General features: G+C 42.1%; 1 protein-coding gene across 2 annotated transcripts in view; it reads left to right on the top strand.

Annotated features, from left to right (window-relative positions):
• Nucleotides 1-19,995, top strand: part of PRKG1 (protein kinase cGMP-dependent 1) — a 320,495-nt gene that overhangs the window by 169,945 nt on the left and 130,555 nt on the right. For both annotated transcript variants that reach the window (XM_026040662.1, XM_026040661.1), the window contains exon 4: nt 11,481-11,586. In XM_026040662.1, coding sequence (XP_025896447.1) covers nt 11,481-11,586 — 106 coding nt within the window. The remainder of the gene's footprint in view (nt 1-11,480; nt 11,587-19,995) is intronic.

Here is a 19,995-nt window from a genome sequence, read left to right as displayed (position 1 = left end):
CCTGTTTCTCATCTCTTCCATTTCGGAGCATGCATATTTGCAGGACACAACTTCTTTCGTATTAAAAGCTTGCTTCTTCTCTTAGGCTTTAGATGGTTCATTGGGCTGCGCGGGCCGTGCTCAGCATTTTGCTGCCAAAAAACCTTAGGGAGTAAACATCTGCTGTGAAGTTATTGGAGAGATGAATGTTATAGCCAGGTCAGTGTGTAATGGAGCATCATGTACCACCTAATGTTCAAATGGAAGTACTTGTGAAGCCAGGATGAACTTAATGCTTTCCATAAGACTGAGTAATTTTTTGATTCTACCTGTTGCGTAATTTTTTGTTCTATGTTTTGTACCACTCTAAGAAGTGTAAGGTCTTCTCATTATTTAGTAAGAAGTTCAAACTCCAATACAGTTATTGCAGGAGAAATACATACCTGGAACTTTTCCAGCCCGCTTTGCTGTATCGGATGAATCTTTTGAACTGTAAGAAGCACTATGGAAAACTTTTTCAGTATAGACTGAGAAAAGAACTTTTGGTTGKCATCCGGTTCCTCCCTCTTTCATCTGTGGTATTGAAAGCTGCRCAGATCCAGATGCCCAGTGTGGTTGTGAGGCACGTGGTGAAGTGAGCACCTTGAGCTGGTCTTCATTACGTACACCGTGATCTGTCCTGCCCTGGTTTGCCATAAGTTGTCTGGAAATTATGTAAGAGTGGTTTTCAGGTTGCTGGCCACCTTCCTAATTCAGCCTCTGTCTTTGAATCTGCTGAGCTGTGGACCTCGTGCCAAGGACACAACACAGTTCAACATTGATTTTTGCTATATGCCTCTGTACTAGTTGGCTCACTTCTTCTTCTCCTTTTTTTTTTTTCCTTAGCAAAACCCAGCAAATACCCAAAGAGCAGTAGAGTGATCTTTAGTAAGCGAGCAAACTTAACAAGATAGATAGTCTTTGTCACGTTCTTAACCTCAATTACTGCTCGCCTTTGGGATCCACCTTCAAAGTGCTATGTGCATTATTAAAAATTACTTTAGGCTAGGGATAGGAGAAATTTTAAACTAATAAATGACATTAGAAGAAGAAGAGTTCTTTAACATTCGGTTTTGAGCATGATTTCTGATGACCAAAATTCCTCTCTAATTCTGCAYGGTGGAGTTGCTGGCTGCAGCAGTTGGCTTTGAGTTAGCAGCGTTTTTCATCAAGCTCACCGTGATCTCTAATGATGATTCTGCATATCTACAAGTCACTTTGATATATGTATTAATCAGCAGCCACTGAGGATGTATGCTCCTCTCGGGCTTCAGTAGTGCACTGGAAACATGCCACTTTGCTTGTGTCCCTTTGCTCGAAACTTGATTTTTTTTTTTCTACATGTATGTATTTAGCAGGTTGGAAAATAGCTTCTCATGAATCACATGAACTACTCTGTCACCTGAAGAAAATGAACATCTGCTTCTGTTCAGGTGCAGTGTTCTTGCTGGCAAGATGGAGTGGTTGGAGGAGCGAAATATGAAARCTCAGGACAAGCTTTAATAATCTTTGCATGCATGGTTGCAGTACCGCTTGGTGAAGTACCCTCCTCAAGGATGGTGACTAATTTTTTGGACAATGATAGTGCCCTATGTTGTGCTGAAGGAGTAAGGTGGTGGCCTCTGGGTTGTATTTGTCCTTCGGATGCTGATGGAGGGGGAARGCAGCCCAGCTGGTCACTCTGAGGAGGCTGAGGTCTCGGTGGAAGCCACTGGAGCAAGGGCAGAGAAACTGGACCTTCTATGGAGTAGAAAATCCACGCCTTTTGACCCCAGGATCTATTGCAACAAATGATTTCCGTTTCTTTTTTGTTTTGTTTTGTTTTTTTTGGGGGGGAAACGTGTCCTGCAGCAAAGTTCTTTGTGGTTAGTTTGCTTTGCTTCTTCTATTTTTTCCTGGTTATAAGCAGCTCTACCTAAGCTCACTTTCAGCCCTTCCATGTTCCCCAGGCCTGCATCTACACCCGCAATTTGGCTCAGAGCAGTACGATGGTGTTAAAGGGAATCCCTGGCTTGACTGCACTCACCAAGTGTTGGTTTGGTAGTCCATGCAGTTTCAACATGCACCAGCTGGCTTTGTTTTGGTGGAAACTATCCTCCAGGAGATCTAGTTGGAGTGTGTTCCAGTTGCTGGTGGATGCAGGCTTTCTTCTTAGCCACTCCTCTTTCTTCTGGCTTGAAATCCTCTGTGCTTTGAGGAGCAGGAAGGAGACACAGGAAGGTCTACCTGTGAGGAATATCCAAGGGCCTTGAGGGACCCGTCATGTGTTTGTGGCCTGAAGTTTGTGGTTGTTTGACCTCAGTATTTGAACTAAAAGCCTCAGCACATAGCTGAAAGACGGTTCCTACCAAAAAGGTAGACTTGGGTGAGCTGAAGGTCTTCCTCGTAGAATGAAGGATTCTCCAGGGTGTAGCCAGCCAAGAGGGCCTGATGTTCCCTAAGAAACTACGTCTCTTCGCCCAGCCTCTTCTCTGCCTCTTTCTAACCRAGCACCAAGCGAGCAGGTCACCCCAATGCATTCCCCTTGGAGCTGCATTCTCCCAGTCAATCCACTCGCAATAATGTGGTGACTCCTGCCAGGGCTTGCAGGGATAGGGGGAAGCAGCAGAAGTCTTTGAATCACATGTGTAGGATCAACATTTACCGTGGGGGACCAGAGTGACTGTAGTACAAAGTAACCCTCCACTGACTCAAGCAAGGTAAATCATGCCTGGACATAAAAGCTTTGTAGTTCTGTGGCCTTGTAGCAGTAGAAATACCATCARGTCGTGCAAGACGCTGCTTTTTGAGCACTCCTCAGAGGGCTACCAGTTGTGCCATGGAGAATAGGGGGTGGATGCAAGCATGGAGGGCTAGGGAAAGCTTTTTGGATTGGGGATAATTAAAGTTTGGATTTTCAGGAGAGTTTTACACTGGTTTGGTAAAACAACCTGGTCTAGAAGGGCAGCTTTGCAATCCCTGCAATAGTTCTCGGCTAGAATTAGGTGTTTATCAGCAAGGTAATGACTTGTGTAATAATTATATACTAAAATACCAACGTTGGTCCTGCATAAAATTTAACACAGACTTCTGGCTATGATTGCTTGTGAAGCCTTGTTAAAATAAATGTAGTATTAAAATATACAAATGAGGGCAGAAGCAGCTCAAACAGATGAATTTTATGAATCTTGCTGGAAACCTCAGGGCGTTTCGGCAGCTTCCTGTAGAAAAAAAATGTCCGTTGTTTTTCCTTTTGACTTTTTTAGCTGGTTCTACATTTTACTTACCAGCTGTTCCGCTTCATCTCACTGAAGCCAGTTATGGACTAACCTGAAATGTAACATCTGTCCCAACAGAAGTGAGGTTGCTTGTACATTTCTCATGAACAATAAGTGTGCTGGTGTCTGCTGCTTAATTAATGACAGTCATTAATGGCTTGATGGTATTTTAGACTCCGCTTTGAGATCAGTACTTGCTGATCTCAGTTGGTCCAGTCGCTATCCATGGCCATGATATTTTTTCTGACATGGAAAAATAAGGGTTGATATCCTGGGCCAAGCTGAACCTGCTGAGAGCCGTGCAGCAGACGCTTAATGCGGACTGTCATAGGGCTAATGTGTGTGGTAATTTCTCTTCATGCTCTCCTAGACCTCAAGAAGTGTTGTTTTGAGGATTTCCCAAAGAGGGGACTTCATATATTACAGCCTTCAATATGTTTCTCTCCTGTGAAACCTCAATAATCATCCCTTGAAGACTCACAGACTTTTAATGTCCCCGACATCCTTCACATACCTTAAATATAAGCCAACCACATGCCATCTTGTGTGTTTTGAACCTACTTTCCACTATTTTCTCTTAACTCCATCCAGTTTGCAGAATCCTAGAAGGAAAGTTCAGGTTGGTGGGACTTCTGGAAGTCTCCAATCCAACAACCTAGTCAAAAGGTTTCTCCCATGTTGGAAGAGGCAAGCAAAGAGCTGATACCTTCTCCCTCACTGCCTTGCCATCCTCCCGTACCTATGTGCCCGCAACGGTCATCTCTCTTTCCTTGTTCAAGTCAAATTGGTGCACAAAGGAGCATGCGCACCCAAGACATGAAGAGATGTCATCACTGTCCATAATCTTGGGGCAAACAGATCTTGGAGGAACCCAGTTACTTGGCCTGCATTTCTCCTTCTCCTCTGAAAGCCAAGAGGTTCTCACGTACCTTCTCCGTGACTGTTTTATGAGATATTTGCAGGCGTACGGATTTGAAGATTACTAATAGCTRMTTTACATTAGCCCATAGTGTTATTRTATTTTTTTCCCCAGCCAAAAACTGTAGTTAATGTGCTCTTTTCATGGCTCAGCTCTCAACAGCTTGAAAGTGTCAGAATTAATGAGGGGGAGAAAGATGCTGTAGTGACTGCAAGTGCAGGGAGAAAAGATGTAAAGGAAGAGATAATACTTGAGTCATAGCTCAAAGTCATGGCTCCGACGAGGAATTAGAGCAATGTTTTCTTGTTGTATGACTCATTTACTCTTTGATACTCCTTTTTGTGGGTGCATGTTGTATCCCAACTGTGAAGGTCTTCCTTTGGGTCTTCAGCACTTCTGCATGAACCTGTCAMAGATGCCACCTGGATGAAGTGTCATGAAGTTTTCTGTGCTTCTCTGYTTCCCTTCCTGCCATCACAACAGAAATATGTTGTTTTTTTCCAGAATTTCTGGCATCAAAAAAAATAATTTTGCCAAACTCAGTCTGCAATTTGCCCCATGGAGTGGGAGCTGAAGGGGTTGGTGGGAGGCAGTATCTCTCCACCSTGGATCCCTAAGAAATGGGGAGAAACATAAGGAGTAGGGAAACGCTAGTTTCTAAAACATATAAGTATTTGCAGCAAACATCATGTAATAAGCAAAAAGTCTGTGAGGTTTGCACAAGAAATTTAAGAAATGTAAGTATGTGAGTTGCATAGAGGGTATTACTAGAATATATATCTGCAAGCAGTGCAAAATAGCATAGACACACTTGATATGACACCTTTCAGGGAATAATTTCTTCCATTGCTTAATATTATAAAGTCTGCCTACATGTAGCAATAGAAAAATTCACCCTTGCTTTTATACGCACGTCCTTTCTCCTTAATAGAATAAGATTGCTATCGGTTTAATTTGTTATGCTAATAGCACTGAGCCATTCTCTGCATTCCTCTGCTTCTATATAGACCACGCCATTTATATTTTTTCCTTGGTATTTGTATTTTTCCATCATTATAGCAGCGTGGTTTTAATTTTTAATGATAAAAACTCCAGTGCTCAGCTGCAGTGCTCCTAAGAAAAATAAATGCAACATGCGTGGGCTTGATCTGTGCATAGAAAGCAAGAATATATGAGAAAAAAACTCACCTGTAACTCACACAGCTGAGAAATAGCTTGAAAATGTAGCAATATCATCGTCCCTTTTGCAAAATTTGGAGCCATATCTGCTACGAATTTTGTTCTGCAGATCTTAACTTTATGATGCATCCCAGGAGTAACACTATTAGAAGAGAAGATGTAGGGAAACGTGACCGGGACCCRTGGGATCCCATTAGTTCCTGCAGCAAACTCTATATACAGGCGCCGTGACGAGTTTTTATCCATAGCAGAGCTAGGAAAAGTAATACGCTGATTTTACAGTACTTGTTAGATAAAGAAAAAGAAAGAAATCTATACTTTCATAAACTTCTGCAGATTTAATTAGATATTTTTCTTAATCAATAAAAGCGTCTTGTCAAAGAAGTGTCCGTGGCCAGTTAGTTGTACGTCTTGAAGGCAGGGATGGCACTTTCTTGCTCCGTACTGTTATTATTCATGAAGAGAAGCACCCCGCAGCGGCAGCATTAGAGGGGAAGGCATCTGGCTGTGTAAATGGATTTCCACCCGGCTTCCCGCTGCTCCGTCCGGGTGAGGGAGCTTTAGGGGAAGGTTGGCCATACGCACTCCACTTTTCGCATTAAAAGCACCCAAATAGCACCAGGAGCTGGGGAGGAAAAAGCAAAAGCAGGAAAAAAAAAATGTTTTTCAAACTTTCACATGGAAAGCGTGGGCAAATTCTGCCTGTTTTTCAGTGCTGGCTTTAATGCTTTGCTCCATCTTTCGCACCATAAGGATGATCAAACTAATTCAGGACTGGGCAATCACCTTTATAGTAGGTTCTAACCTGTTGGGTTTCATTTGCCTGCCTGCTCGTTGCGTTTGCTGTTCTGCTTGGCCAAGTGCATCCCAAGATGGTTTTTTGGAGGTGCAGTGTTGAGCTATGAAGTCAAACAGAGGTTCTCCAGGCAAAAGTTTGGGAAGTTTTTATCATTTTAAGAGACCCAGAGGCTTATGCTTGGAGGACRTGTCTCAAGCCTGGTTATCAGCAGCAGTGCACCAGCTCCAAATCCTGGATCCACAACACAGGTTTGTAGGACATTGGTTTTYCTGCTGCAACATCCATCTGAGGTGCCTCATCTCTCTCTCTTTTTTTTTTCCCCCATTGTTTTTGAATGATACTTTGAGCTTAGTTTGTCACTTATCAATTGATTCCCTTCCAAATGAGCAGCCTTTTTGTTTAATTAGTTACATTGATCTTTTTGTTCTTGGGGGGCCCTGTAGGCAATGAGCTGATTTGCAGTTCCCTTTCAAATGGCAATGTATGACTTTGCTCATTCCTCTTAWGCAACCTGAGTTCTCCTAATGGTTTTGCATTCATGGCATGACAATGAGATGATACTTGCCTGGCTGAACCTCACATGCTGTGAGAAATTTGGGTGGTTTTCTGGTTTTCTCTCTCTCCCCTCCCCCCACGCCCCCCTTCAGTAAATCCARTAATTTTGCTTCAGCCTCCTTGGAGTTTGACCTAGGTTGATCCTAGTGAGGATATCTCAGTGTTGGCTGCATTAAAAAGTAGTTTGGTCAACCAGGTTCTAAGCTTCTGCCTTGCATTAGACCCTCCTTGGGTGTCCCTTAGTCTTGCCAACACATGGCAAGACCCACCARTGCTTCCCATTAAACTTACACAAAAGCATTTTGGGGAGGCTTCAAATCATTCGGGATAGATTTTTTATGGACTGCTTTAAGAAACTATTTCAGCTTTTGTCCAAACATTTAATACCACCCAAGATACAGTTTCATAAATACTCTGTGAGCTTTGTGTTGCACAAGGAAAGTTTAATTAAAACCCTAAAAAACCTTCCGGATGGCAGAAATTTAAAAAGACTAGAACTAAAAAGACTAGAATTTCCATAATAAATATTCTGGAAAATAATGGCTTGTTTAAAGAGAGCATATTAGAATATCTTCACTTTTCATAATGGAAATGATATGGACGTGACTTGAAATTCAAAGAGCAAAAAGCTGATACAATGGAAGACTTGCATAATGYGCAGTTCAGCCTTGTTGCAAGGTCTTTTGAAGACCAAGAAGTTAGGAGTCTTCAAAAGAGGAGGTCTTTTGAAGACCAAGAAGTTAGGAGTCTTCAAAAGAGGANAAAAAAAAAAAAAAAAAAAAAAAAAAAAAAAAAGTGATACACAACCTCAGCCAGAAACTATGAATCTTCACTTAATAAGACAGACATGAAGGAGGTTTTTCCTGGAAAAATGATTAGGAGATGTCTTGGACTTAACCTTTGAAGCAACTTTGATTGAGCCGCATCTATGCTGCTGTGTTGCCACCTCACATAATGTGAATGCAATGGGTGTTGCTGGGACCAGCGCTTCAGCAGTGGGCAATTGCTTCACAGAATCACAGGACGGTTGAGGTTGGAAGGGACCTCTTGAGATCATCCAGTCCAACCCCCTGCTCCAGCAGGGACACCTGGAGCATGGGGCACCCAGTCGCACCCAGGCAGGTTTGGAAAATCTCCGGAGTAGGAGATTCCACAATCTCTCTGGGAAGCCTGCTCYAGTGCTCTGTCACCCTAACATTACTTGTTAAAAAAGAAATCCTATTGCAGTACCTGTTTTAGCAATTTGGTGGTGAAAATCCACAGTTTGTAGATCACAAGGTACAATTTTGGGATGAGCCTTTGATATCAGACCTCCTGGTTCTACCTGGCTGCATTTAGTGGAAACTTGCTGGCAGTTCACTGGTGATTCAGGGTGTACCCAGAGGGATAGAATAACTCAGTGTGGCCTCATAAACTTGTTGATGGGTAAAACTTATGCTCGAGTCAAATGTCAGATCTAGGTGCATTAATGCAACTAGTTTGGGCAGAAGGAGCATCAGGGAGCACCAGAGCAATTGAGTCCAATGGGCCTCTGTGCTGGAGTCATGAAGTATTTGCATTTATTTTTCCCAATTCTCTGCATTTGACCAGGGAAATCCTCCTTCCTTTGCTCTGGTTCTAGCTCTCCTTTCTYGTTTGCTCAGGAGTGTGCTGCAATGGTTCATGTGGGACGGCAGATTCAGATGAATCTCTTCCTCCAAGGAAATGTTGCTGGAGAGCGCGGGAAACTGTGTGTTGGTTGAATTTAATTAAAATCCTCTCATTATCCATCTTCTTTGTTTGGAGCTTGCATTTGAATCCTCCTTTTGATACATTTGCTTATCGCTAATGTGCAATTACTGGTGCTCTGAAATCGCTGCGGAGTGCTGTGCAATACCCTCATCTGAAGGCCTAAAAATGCAATCATTGACACCCCTGATCAATAAATCAGGAGGGCCAGAGATACCTGCCTGGCCATTTATCCATAGGAGCAATTTGGATATCGGAGCATCCCTCTGCCTGCTGTCTCCGCTTTGATGCCATCCCCAAACTGGGATTGGGTGGGAGGGTAAAGTAGTACCTGGTACTCAACCAGTTGACTTTGACAAAGTGGKAAAGGGCAAATAAGCTTTAATTGGGTTTTAAACCGCAATCTGGCTGCTCTGATTGCAGTATCATATTTTATGTTATGCATAAATATTCTATGTAAAATAGACTTGTATACTTACGTATAAGACTATATAGCTTTATGATACTCCCCTTGGAGGTATATATGTGCCCTAGGAAGGTTGCGTCTCCCTTCGGAAACTTGACTTCCACCATCACTAGACCGTGAAAACYGAGAAAATAACCAAGAAAATTCCATCCATCTCCGTTTTTAATGGGAGCCGAGTCCTTATCCCAACTGTTGGCACTGCTTGCTTGGGMTCAGCACCATTCCATGGAGGAAGGCCCTTTGCCTCTGGATTTGGCCTTGGCAGAGCAATTTACAGCCAAGGAATTAAGTGCAGCAGGAGGGTCAGTTTTGATTTATTAGTTTCTATCTTAGATATATATATATATATTTGAATTATCTGATGGAATAAGGGGGGGGGGGGAGGAGAGAGAGGTGACTTTAACCATTTTTCTGTCTTCTGACCTTCATCAGCTGCCCGACTGTCCTGCTTTTGATATAGGGATTATAGGAAAGATTCAGGCGAAGGCTATAATTTTATGCTGAAGAATGGCTGTAGTTGGGAAAAAAATAGATATTTCAAATGAATGAGAAAGACAGTAAAGTGTGTGCATGGCAAAAACAGAAAGTCACAAATAACATGGGCCAGTGGAGTGGCCGACACTCCGGAGGGCTGTGCTGCCATCCAGAGGGACCTGGACAGGCTGGTGAGTTGGGCAGAGAGGAACCTCATGAGGTTCAATAAGGACAAGKGCAGGGTCCTGCACCTGGGGAGGAATAACCCCAGGCATCAGTACAGATTAGGGGTGGACCTGCTGGAAAGCACCTCCACGGAGAGGGACCTGGGAGTCCTGGTTGACACCAAGTTAACCATGAGTGAGCAGTGTGCCCTCGTGGCCAAGAAGGCCAATGGGATCCTGGCCTGCATCAGGAGGAGTGTTGCCAGCAGGTCAAGGGAGGTGATTCTGCCCCTCTCCTCAGCTCTGGTGAGGCCGCACCTGGAGTACTGTGTKCAGTTCTGGGCACCCCAGTATAGGAGGGACGTGGAGCTTCTGGAGAGGGTCCAGAGAAGGGCAACCAGGATGATTAAGGGAATGGAACATCTCTCGTATGAAGAGAGGCTGAGYGAGCTGGGCCTGTTTTCTCTGGAGAAGAGACGGCTCAGAGGGGATATGATTAATATGTATAAGTTCAGGARGGGAGAATGCAGGGAGGAAGGGGACAAGCTGTTTTCACTGGTGGCCAGCGATAGGACGAGGGGTAATGGCCACAARCTGAAGCATAAGAAGTTCYRTCTCCAGGTGAGGAGCAACTTCTTTACTGTTAGGGTRACAGAGCAGTGGAACAGGCTGCCCAGGGAGGTTGTGGAGTCTCCTACTCTGGAGGTCTTCAAAACCCGCCTGGATGCCACCCTGTGCCACATGCTSTAGGTGTGCCTGCTTGAGCAGGAAGGTTGGACTAGATGATCTSTAGARGTCCCTTCCAACCTTAAATATTCTGTGAATCTGTGAAGCTCCTCAGTTTGGAAATGCCGAAGAGTCTTCAGATGATGCAGAGCCTTATGCAATGCTGTTTTAAGAAGGGAAAAAAAAAGAATTTTCATTTTCAACTGTTTACTTTCTGCAAATGTTGTTACCAATTCAAAAAAATAAAAAAGCAGCCCTCATTAATCACGGTGTTGGTGAATGGAAGGACTAGCAAATAAAAGCAGAGTATATTGATGTGTTTTATTCATGAGGCTATTTGTAAATCTAACTTTTTCTCCTCCCTCTTTTCTGTTTCCTGTAGAGAAATGGGATATAGAGATGAAATTTATACCAATTACCCCTTTTGGAAAAACAAAAACAACAACAAAAAAAGTAATTTCATTAGTTTTGAAAGCAGCTTTGCCTGCGTCAGCTGTTCCTCTAAAGAAGGAGCCCCCGCCTCGAAACATCGCGGATAGGAACATTCATAATTAATGCAAATGTTTAAGTTGTATCTGAATTGATATCCTGTAATGTCTGGGGTTCTGTGCTTTCGATCCAGGTGATCCTGTTTGCTTCCTTTTGCYCTTCGTTTTATGCAGTATTGAGCTCCTACGGTCTGTTAGGTTTGTTTTTGCACACTTGGGGTGATGCTTTTGCTTTTAAAATGTATGGTGCGTGTATCCACATCCATATATATGCCTCACATGCATGGTGCAGGAGGAATGTGGAAAACAAAGTTGGGGGGAACAAAATCAAAGTGTACTTAATTATTGGGGTATAACAATTCTTGAACCCAAAGTCCCTGAGAGCAACCTGCTGGGACTCCACTGCATCTTGGTGACATGGTGGCTCTTGGGCAATATATATATATGTGCAAAGCCCAGGTGCTAGAGTTAAAATTTAGGATAAAATTGGATGCCTGTTTTGGGATCATTTCCACTTCCATTATCCAGCTGACTTCCATCAAGGTTTTGAGGTGGATGTCCCTGTTTTCACACTTACTCCTGACACCTTCCACAGCTCACAATGTTTTTTTGCATTGAGTTTTGATATTTGCTAATTGATTTTTACCCTTGTCTTCTTTCTTTTTCTTTTTTTTTTCTTTTTTTTTCCTTTTTTTTTTTTCCTCCAGCTCTCGTAAATGTGAAACTTTGGGCTATTGATCGGCAATGTTTTCAAACAATAATGATGAGGACAGGCCTTATCAAGCATACTGAGTATATGGAATTTTTAAAAAGGTAGGACACTGGTTTCCTTTATTAAAAAAGTAATAATTATTATTATTATTATAAAGTGTAAAAGCTGCTGTCTTGCACTTTTGATTTCTTTTTGTGGTGTTTGCCTTGCTTGCTTTCCATCACTTTTCCTTTGCTGTTTAACCCTCTCTATGCTGTGCCCCACAGCACGGGGCTGCTGCTGAGTCCCTTTCCTGTAGCAAGTTATTCATTTGCAAAAAGGAGGAGAGGGCCCTAAGGGTATCAAACTGTGAGCTGCATAGAAAAGCGAGAATAAAATAACAGGATTATTTCAAAGCTTGCCGTAACGCAGGAATGAAAAAGAACTCCCATCAAAAAAAAAAAAAAGAGCTGCCTAGAGAGAAAATCTGATTTTTATGGTGATCTAGAAGCAAGTCTATGGTGCCTTTTTGCACTTGCAAGCAGAGAGCAAATGCAAGCTTCTCATGAAGCCAAAACTCCAGGTTTCTGCAACATAGGGGCTGGATGGTTGTCRAGGGACATGTGAAGTGAGGTCTCATTCATTAAATCTGATTTTAATCTCTCAGATACTGGTCAGCTAGCGCTGACATCTCAACATTACCCCAATGTGTAAACACAAATTGCCTCAAAAACAGAAAAAAAAAAAAACCCCAAAATATCAGAAAAGCGCTATACTAACAGCATCCCCCCAAAAAATCATGCCTTCCCTATGTTAGTAAATGGGGACCTTCCTTGCCCAGTGGTGAATTAGACCAAGAAATGTGTGTATAAGACCAGTTCTGGGGGCAAGGGTGCTTGTTCAAAGCAGAAGCTCTGCCCAYGTTAAGCTCTTAAGCTTTGAGCTTTAATAAAGATTTTCTTGGAGATTGTSAAGATTAATTTAGATGCAGGTTGTGTGGAGCCTGCCCAGCTTTAATTTTAAGGCCAACAGGGTGAGGAAGAAATGGAGAATAGTTTTCCCACACGATGCATGAGCTGCTTGGTCACAACCCATTACAATATGTCCAGCAGTTTATGAATACTCCTTAGAAATGCTAAAAGCAAGGGGATATCTCTTTATTTCTATCATGAAGCATCATTTTGGGAATGTGTTTCTTCCTGGGCCACAACTGTAGAGTGAGCCAGGATAGTTGCATGGTTTTCATTATAAAACATCATTTTCCCTTTGCTTCCTTTTTTTCCCCCTCTGTATGTCAATAGCTATCTAAAATGCAATATAATTTTTTTTTCATGTTAACAATGTATTAAATGTTCATTTTTTTGTGGAGGCTTCCCTGCTTGATGCTTTTAAAAAAAGATGCCTTAAATAGGAAATCAAGGGAGTGTAATCAACTGCTGAATGTCCTCTTTGTGTGTTGTCTTTTCCCCCTTATTAATAAGTGAATGAAAATGTTGCTGTTAAGAAATCAAATATAATAGAGTTTCCTTATAAAGACGTAAGTGGAACCTGTTCATGAAAAACCAGCATGATTGGAAAGCCTTGTTTTCTCTGTGCGCTTCATAACGTTGCTGGTCACAAGCAGTAGGAGTCATTCTTCCAATAACTTAGTTTCAGCTACCAACACGGTCTAATAAAAATGTAGCTATTKGGGACGAAGTGAGGTGTTCATCTTTTTTTATTCATCTTGCTGAAAGTGGTGGCAGASTGATCCCAGGGATCACCTAGGTGCCATGAATTCCTTGGAAGAGTCGTTACCCTTCTGGCCAATACTTGCTGTCCTACCAGATGTTTCCTTTGAAGGAACATGTTGATGACACAGGTCAGCTCTTGTTTCACAGCTTCAGCTTTTTATGTCCAGAGAAGATGTATCCCAGCCCTTTCTTGGGTGTACTGAAAGGAAAAGAGCAAAAGTACGTTGCCTGTTTGAGAAGTCTGAGTCTCCCACCCAACAAATACCGTTGCAGAAAGTTGTGTCCAGGGTTGCTCCAGGGAATTGGTGCCGTTGCGTAGCATGGCTTCTTTTCCTAGATTTTGATGGTGGTTCCCGGTGTTTTCTCCCCACCTCAGGGCGGTTAATATATTCTTTAGCCTCGATGGAAGAGGTTGGTGGGATTATTAGCTTCAATAAGGCTGATGAATGCTAGTGATGTTTCTCCAGCCCTATCTTCCTATGGCATTTATGTGTCTCCCATTCAGAGATAAAACTAAATGTGTCTGAGGTCACCCAAGAGATTTTCCATCGATTAATTTAGAAAATAATGCAGTCTGTTTCCTTGGCTTGAGAAGTGGAGAAGGAAACAAAGTCATCCAAGAGCTTCTGGTAGCCACCTAAGTCATCGCAGTCCACATGGGACAACATAATGTAGTGCATAGTTTGTGCAGGCTTGTAGAATTTGMAATAACTCTTGATTTATGTAAGTCAACTACAGTGCTTCGGAGTATGGAGCAGGTAGACGTCCTCTTTTTCACAGCATAAAACTTATTTCATTTTGGTTTTGTTCACTATTAAAATGTTATAATCTTTTTTTCCTTGAGCCTCTAATTAAAATGAATCCATTTAAGCAAGATCAGGGTATTTTCCTCAAGGAGACAATTATTTATAAAAAGACTGCATTTGTTAGGGAAATAAGCTTGAAAAGCTTTGCCCTGAAGCAATTGTAATTGTCTCCTGCTAAATCATAAAAGTTTGATGGAGGAGGATAAATATCCACTCTCCAAAAAAGACCAGACTGACTTGGAAAAGTAAATATTGTATTTTTTTTTAACAAAATCTTTCTAAATATTGCATATAAAGCTGCCTAATGTTCCGGTGCATTGTGTAAACTCTGCTTCATCCAAGATCCTGGAATGGATCAGCAGAACAAAAGRTAAATATTGGGTACAGCCTTAGAGGAAGGAGCTAACCTCAGAATAGGAAGCTTAAAGGAAATCATACACATACACACGCACAATCTTGAATCCTTCTAAATAAAACTCTGGTAATAGACAGAAAAAAAAAAAAGAAGGGAAATTACACCCAAGATATCCTTGCTAGCCCAAACTCTACACTTAAATTTGATATTAATGTCACAAATCGTAATTTTGCTGAAAATAAAGGTTGCTTTTTTTTTGCTTTTAATGTTGGATCTTTAGTCTAGCCTATGTTTTTAGCTGAGACCCAAATGGCCTAGGTGGAAGGTTTTGATCTGACAAAGCATGATAGAGTTGATTATATCTAAGAAACAAGAGTTTACACRCTCATCTCTCTGAGGAATTACAGCAGTGAACCCTAGATTTGATGGCAACACATGCTAAAATTGGCAYGATCGGCATGATTATTTTAAGGGGGAATGTTTTGCTTTTCACTGAAGTCATTTATCAATGACAGGGAAAGCACATATATAAAAAAGCGAAGTGTTATTAAATTACTTTATGTTTGAAAGATTGCAGTTTCATATGAAATGTTTCCCAAAGGGCATCTCAGGATAGGAGTGGGAGCAGAGCTAAAAGAGTGGCAAAGCAAGGAAAAGGTTTTGAAAAGAGTTGAAAATTGAGGTTGCTTTGGTGAAGCATATGTCCTATGACTGTTTCAGATGACTAAACCTGCAAAAAGGGTCTTGACATGAAGAAAAAACTCTTGCAAAGCACTTGAAGCATGGACAAAGCAAACCGATGGGATAGTAGAGAAAGAGGGAAAGGAAATTATTTGTATGAGGGAGATAAGCACATTTACTCTTCATATGAAGTTACCCCTTAGGTAGGAATAGATGTACTAGTTCAAGTCAGGAGCCCATCCAGTCCAGGGTTCTCTTTATCCCTTTGCTTTACAAAATGGAGGAGACTGCCCCAGGTAAGATGGAAAGARAGCAGGTCAAGAGAGTTGGATTGAAGAGTCCACATCCACAGGATCTGGATGTCACGCATCTTGAGGATTCTCCAACTTTCTGAGGCTTGAAAAACAGCCCAAAGATTGTTCTTAGGAGGACAGAACTTGACTGATCAGAACTTGATCATCATATGTCTTTGGGCAGGCATGGTAGGATGTATAGAGAGGAGAAATATAGTGGCTTTTTTCTTGATGTGTTGCGGAGTGTATGGCTGCAGGTGGTGAAGATGCTCYGTGCACCATCAGGATCCCTTGGGAGGTCCTCTACCTCTCCAAAGCTCATGTATAAAGGATGAGGACGGATGAAGAGGGGAGAGCAAGAGATGCATTGGGTGGTATTTCAGGTGGCCAGTGTAGGAAGAGCTGTATGTCTGATTTAGAAATTACACACAAGCTTGTCGTGTTGGCTTCTGCTCTTGAAATGCAGCCCAGGCTCAGGCAGTTTGAAGGTATTTTGGAGAAAAGCTTGTGTTTGCAAGYGGCTGAAAGCGAGATGGTGGTTTCCCCTGTGCCGCCGTGCCTGGCCGGGCACCGAAGCAGAACTGAAGTGATGTACCAAAGTATCAAACTGTCAATTTTGTGCTGCCCTTTAGCAAGAAAAATAGTCTCTCTGGTTTTTATTTATTTATTTTGCCAGCGAGAAGGCCAGGTTAAGATTTTATTAAAAAAATACACTTATACTAAATGGATGCAGCAGCCAGAGTCTAGCCTCTGTAATCCCACATGAATGCTATTAAGACATATAAAAAAGCTGGTGTAGATGCTGGGTTTTTTTTTTAAGAATTTAGTGTTAATTATGTTTTTCATCTAAGGAAAATTTGCAACAGAGGCAATAGACCGCAAGGCAAGAGGAGGAAAAGGAGGAGCTGTGATGTCCCCCTTGAATCAAAGGAATCATTGAAACTTTAGGTGGGAATATTTTAAACACAGGAGCTAAAATCTCCTATGATCATCAGATGGGTGATGATTGTATACAGCATTCCCCAGACTGTCCCAGGMTCGGCGTCCACCGTAATCAATATTAGGATTTAACGCGAAGGGGAGTCGATCCATTTCTCTGTGTACTTGCCTTGCTCTTGGCACCCCAACAGAGGAATAGCATCAAATGTAGAYGAGGCACAAAGCAATTCTGCTCATACAGTTTTGCTCATGCTACTCTTGTGGATTGACAAAATCTGGTTGTTTGTACACTAACATATCTGGGTGTTTACTCCACCACCTGATTACCGCTTCTGCATCTGCTGCCAGGAATACCATTAGCTCACATTGATTCTTCTTCTCCAGTGTTGCTCTGCATATGTTCACCTTCACTCAAAACATTTGCACTTAAGGGTCATTTTTATTTTTTTTTTACTTTTGTTTCTGTCGGTTTGCAGCTTTAGCAAGAGTGTAATAGAAAAAAATTCTTTTTTCCCCATCATTCTTGCCCTAGAGCGTGGCAATTCACAAAGCGCTCTGTAAGACGATGTTAAATAATTTTCCAAAGCCGGCCACTTTGCTCCCCTGACATCTACCTCAGATCGCAATTCAAGGTTTTGCTCAAACGAAGAAGCTGTAGGTGGTGCAGGAAGGCCATGGCGGGGAGGTGGTAATAAGGCATCTGTGAGCATTAAGGGTTTTGAGATATTTGGAATTTTTTTTACTTCTTTGTTTAGCCCAAAGTGTTCTTGGGCAGGTGAAATCTATTTTGCTAGTAGGATGGTTGCATTCTAAGAGGTGAAAAATTGAYATTTTGAAGGAAAACGAGCCATGAAATGTCTTATTTTCTACAGCGTGGTGGTTTTTCTTACCACAGAAGTTATTCTACCAGTAAGGAAAATGCCCTCAAAGATATGCTCATGATCTCATGACGCTCAAGACCTCACTTTATTTCATACCACTGTTATCTCCTTTTAGATTTTTTTTTAAAACTGTTACAAGCAAACATGGTCCATATTGGACCAGTTTGAAGTCTTCAATCATCCTTCAAGCCATTTGAGAGAACAGCGGTTCCCAAGCAACCTGCAGTGTATATGAATATCTTAAGGGAGGGAGCAAGGAGGATGCGGCCGGCCTCTTTTCAGTGGTGGCCAGCAACAGGACAAGAGGCTGTTCAGGTATCCAGAATTCAAGAGAGAATTGRATAGAGCTGACCCAAGAACCACGAGAATGTGTTGCCCAAGAGGTTAGAGTGTGTGATTTATTATTTGGCATCTGCAATCTAATCTGTTATTTATAATTGAATTAATAACTGTTTTAGAAGGATTCCTGCTTTCTTCACTTCCCTGGGTCCATAGTCAAGTATTGATGCTAGTTTTAAAGTAGAGCGAGCACAGAAAACTCTGCCCTACAGTCTTTATTCAGGCAAAGTGCAATGTTTTTTTCACCTCCACTTTATAAAATGGTGTTGTTTTTTACTCTGGTGTTTGATTCATGGATGAAATCACCCAAGCCCAAGTTGTTCTTGCTGGTCTGCATCCAGACAAATGACCCAGGGACACTGGTATTTAGCAAATGCCCTTATAGCAGCTGTGTCTCTGCTTGCTCTTGGCCAAATGCCTTTCCCAGCTGCAGCCTGGGCTGCCCGGTGCCAGGACACGAAGCTGGCGAGGAGAGGAGCATGTTGGAGAGCACGGAGCAGAGGGCTGAGCAGAGCTGCAAGAGTTCACGGCCGCAGTCAAGCAGAGTGAAAAGGCGGATTGCTGCAGAAGAAAACACTTAGAAAACAGCAGATGTTTCCCCTTTTGTCACGCTGACCATATGCCCGCGTACAATGTCTTTCAACGATGGTTTGCCCAGGACATTCGCCTAGACAAAGCCTCCAGAAATCCCTTTGGGACCTCCTGGAAGAAAAGCAAGCCTTGAGGTCCTTTGGCAGTAGTCTGCAGCAAATTATTAGTACATTAATCAGTAAGTTAGAAAGCAAAGTAAWATCAGGAACGCAGCAGTCTTGACCTGACCACTCTGAATATGTCCTTAAGGTAGACTCAGCTCGCATGGGTGAAAAATGAAGAAAATGTGGTATGTTCTAAAATGATGGTTACCCATCCATCCAACATTATCACCACRGACAGTGCCTGTTCTTCTGTCTGTTTTCATGCTCACACTGCAAGTATCTGCCTCCCAAAGGATCTGCTAGTGCCCTGTCCTTGGAGGAATCACACAGGTATTGATGAGCTTGGGAGAAGGATTTCAGCCATGTCTCCTAGGCTGCTCAGAAATATTTGGGTTTTTTTGACAGGCAAACCAAGATTAGGCTGCTCAGTGACGGCCCTTCCACATCTCYGTGTTGCTAGAAATGTATTATTTATTTATTAATAAATTTTCCAAATGAGTAACCTGGAAGTTTACTAACAGGCTGCAGGAGTTTAACTTGTGTCCATTCTCCCCTCTTCTAAGAAGAAATGTCTGAATTTCACCATATTATATTAGACCACATAGGGAAGCCCTCAGCTCCTTGTCTTGCGAGAAGAATTGCGACTTAGAAAGTTTTTCACATGCCTTGAATTACATTCAATGACACTGATGCTGGTGMTACAAATTTTACTTGCTCCAGTGAGGCAGAAAATTTATTTTACACTCATTTGTCTAAATAAAGCAACTTAGCAGATACTTGTATGGGACTGAGCAGTCTTATCAAGTTTCAGCTGTAAAACAAGAGAAACTGAAAACTAAGTTGTAAAATCCTCTGGTTTCTTAGATTGGACATTTTGTATGCAACTTGGCTTGCAGATAATAGTATCTGTTCGCTGTTGCTTTTTTTTCTTTTTCAGTCCAAAATGATGGTTCAGTAGGYGGTGGAACAGTTGCATTAAATGAATGGCAGTGTTTTTCACCATCAGTGTTCTGTTGATCATGGAAATCCATTGCAGAGAAATGTTCTCGCCGGCCGTTGCTTGCAACCATTGGGACTGACTGGGGAAAACGACGCCTTTAGGTTACATTTCTCARTCCTCTTGCTGCTGAGTTATAGGATATAGTGTTCAAGTGATTAGCTTGCTCCAAATCTCATTTTCAGCTTCCATTTATTTGCTGTAGGCTATCTCCCATTTTGGACCCACAGAGCAGCCCTTTAATAGCAAGACCCGCCATGGTTTGACGTCCGATGCCACACAAATAACTCATGACCAAGGTTAATAACTCACTGGGTGTTTGTCAGTTATAGTAAAATCTGCTTTTCCTCATCTTTTCCCAGTGGAAAGGGCTATTGAATCAGGGCACTCTCCATTTCTCCTACCATCTTCATCCTCCAGCTCTTCACCATGTTGCTGTTATGGCATGTGCTGATGCTTGTCCTCTTTGCAAAACTCCTAATTGTCTTGCGCTGGTGATTGCAAAACCAGCTGAGGTCTCCAGTGAAAACAAAACTTTTAGGGAACGACTAACGGGTGCCAAGGAAACCTTGCTTTCTTGCTTAGACCTTGTTTAAAATATGTCTGACACTTGGGATTTGGTCTATATAGTAGAAGTAGAAAAACAGTTATCATTTTCCACACCTAGTAGAATAGTTTGAAGACAGACTATTTTCTAGAAGAGTCTATTTGATTTAATGTTTGACAGCAGTGGTTCTAGTGCCAAGATAAGCATTTTGGCAAACCATTTGATTAAAAAAAATAAAAAGCATCCGTAGGGTAAGCTAAAGYTT

The sequence above is a fragment of the Nothoprocta perdicaria genome, unplaced genomic scaffold (assembly GCF_003342845.1).
Source record: "Nothoprocta perdicaria isolate Ctin4 unplaced genomic scaffold, notPer1 scaffold_260, whole genome shotgun sequence".
NCBI classification, from domain to species: Eukaryota; Metazoa; Chordata; class Aves; order Tinamiformes; family Tinamidae; genus Nothoprocta; species Nothoprocta perdicaria.
This window is presented reverse-complemented; position numbering and strand designations above follow the sequence as displayed.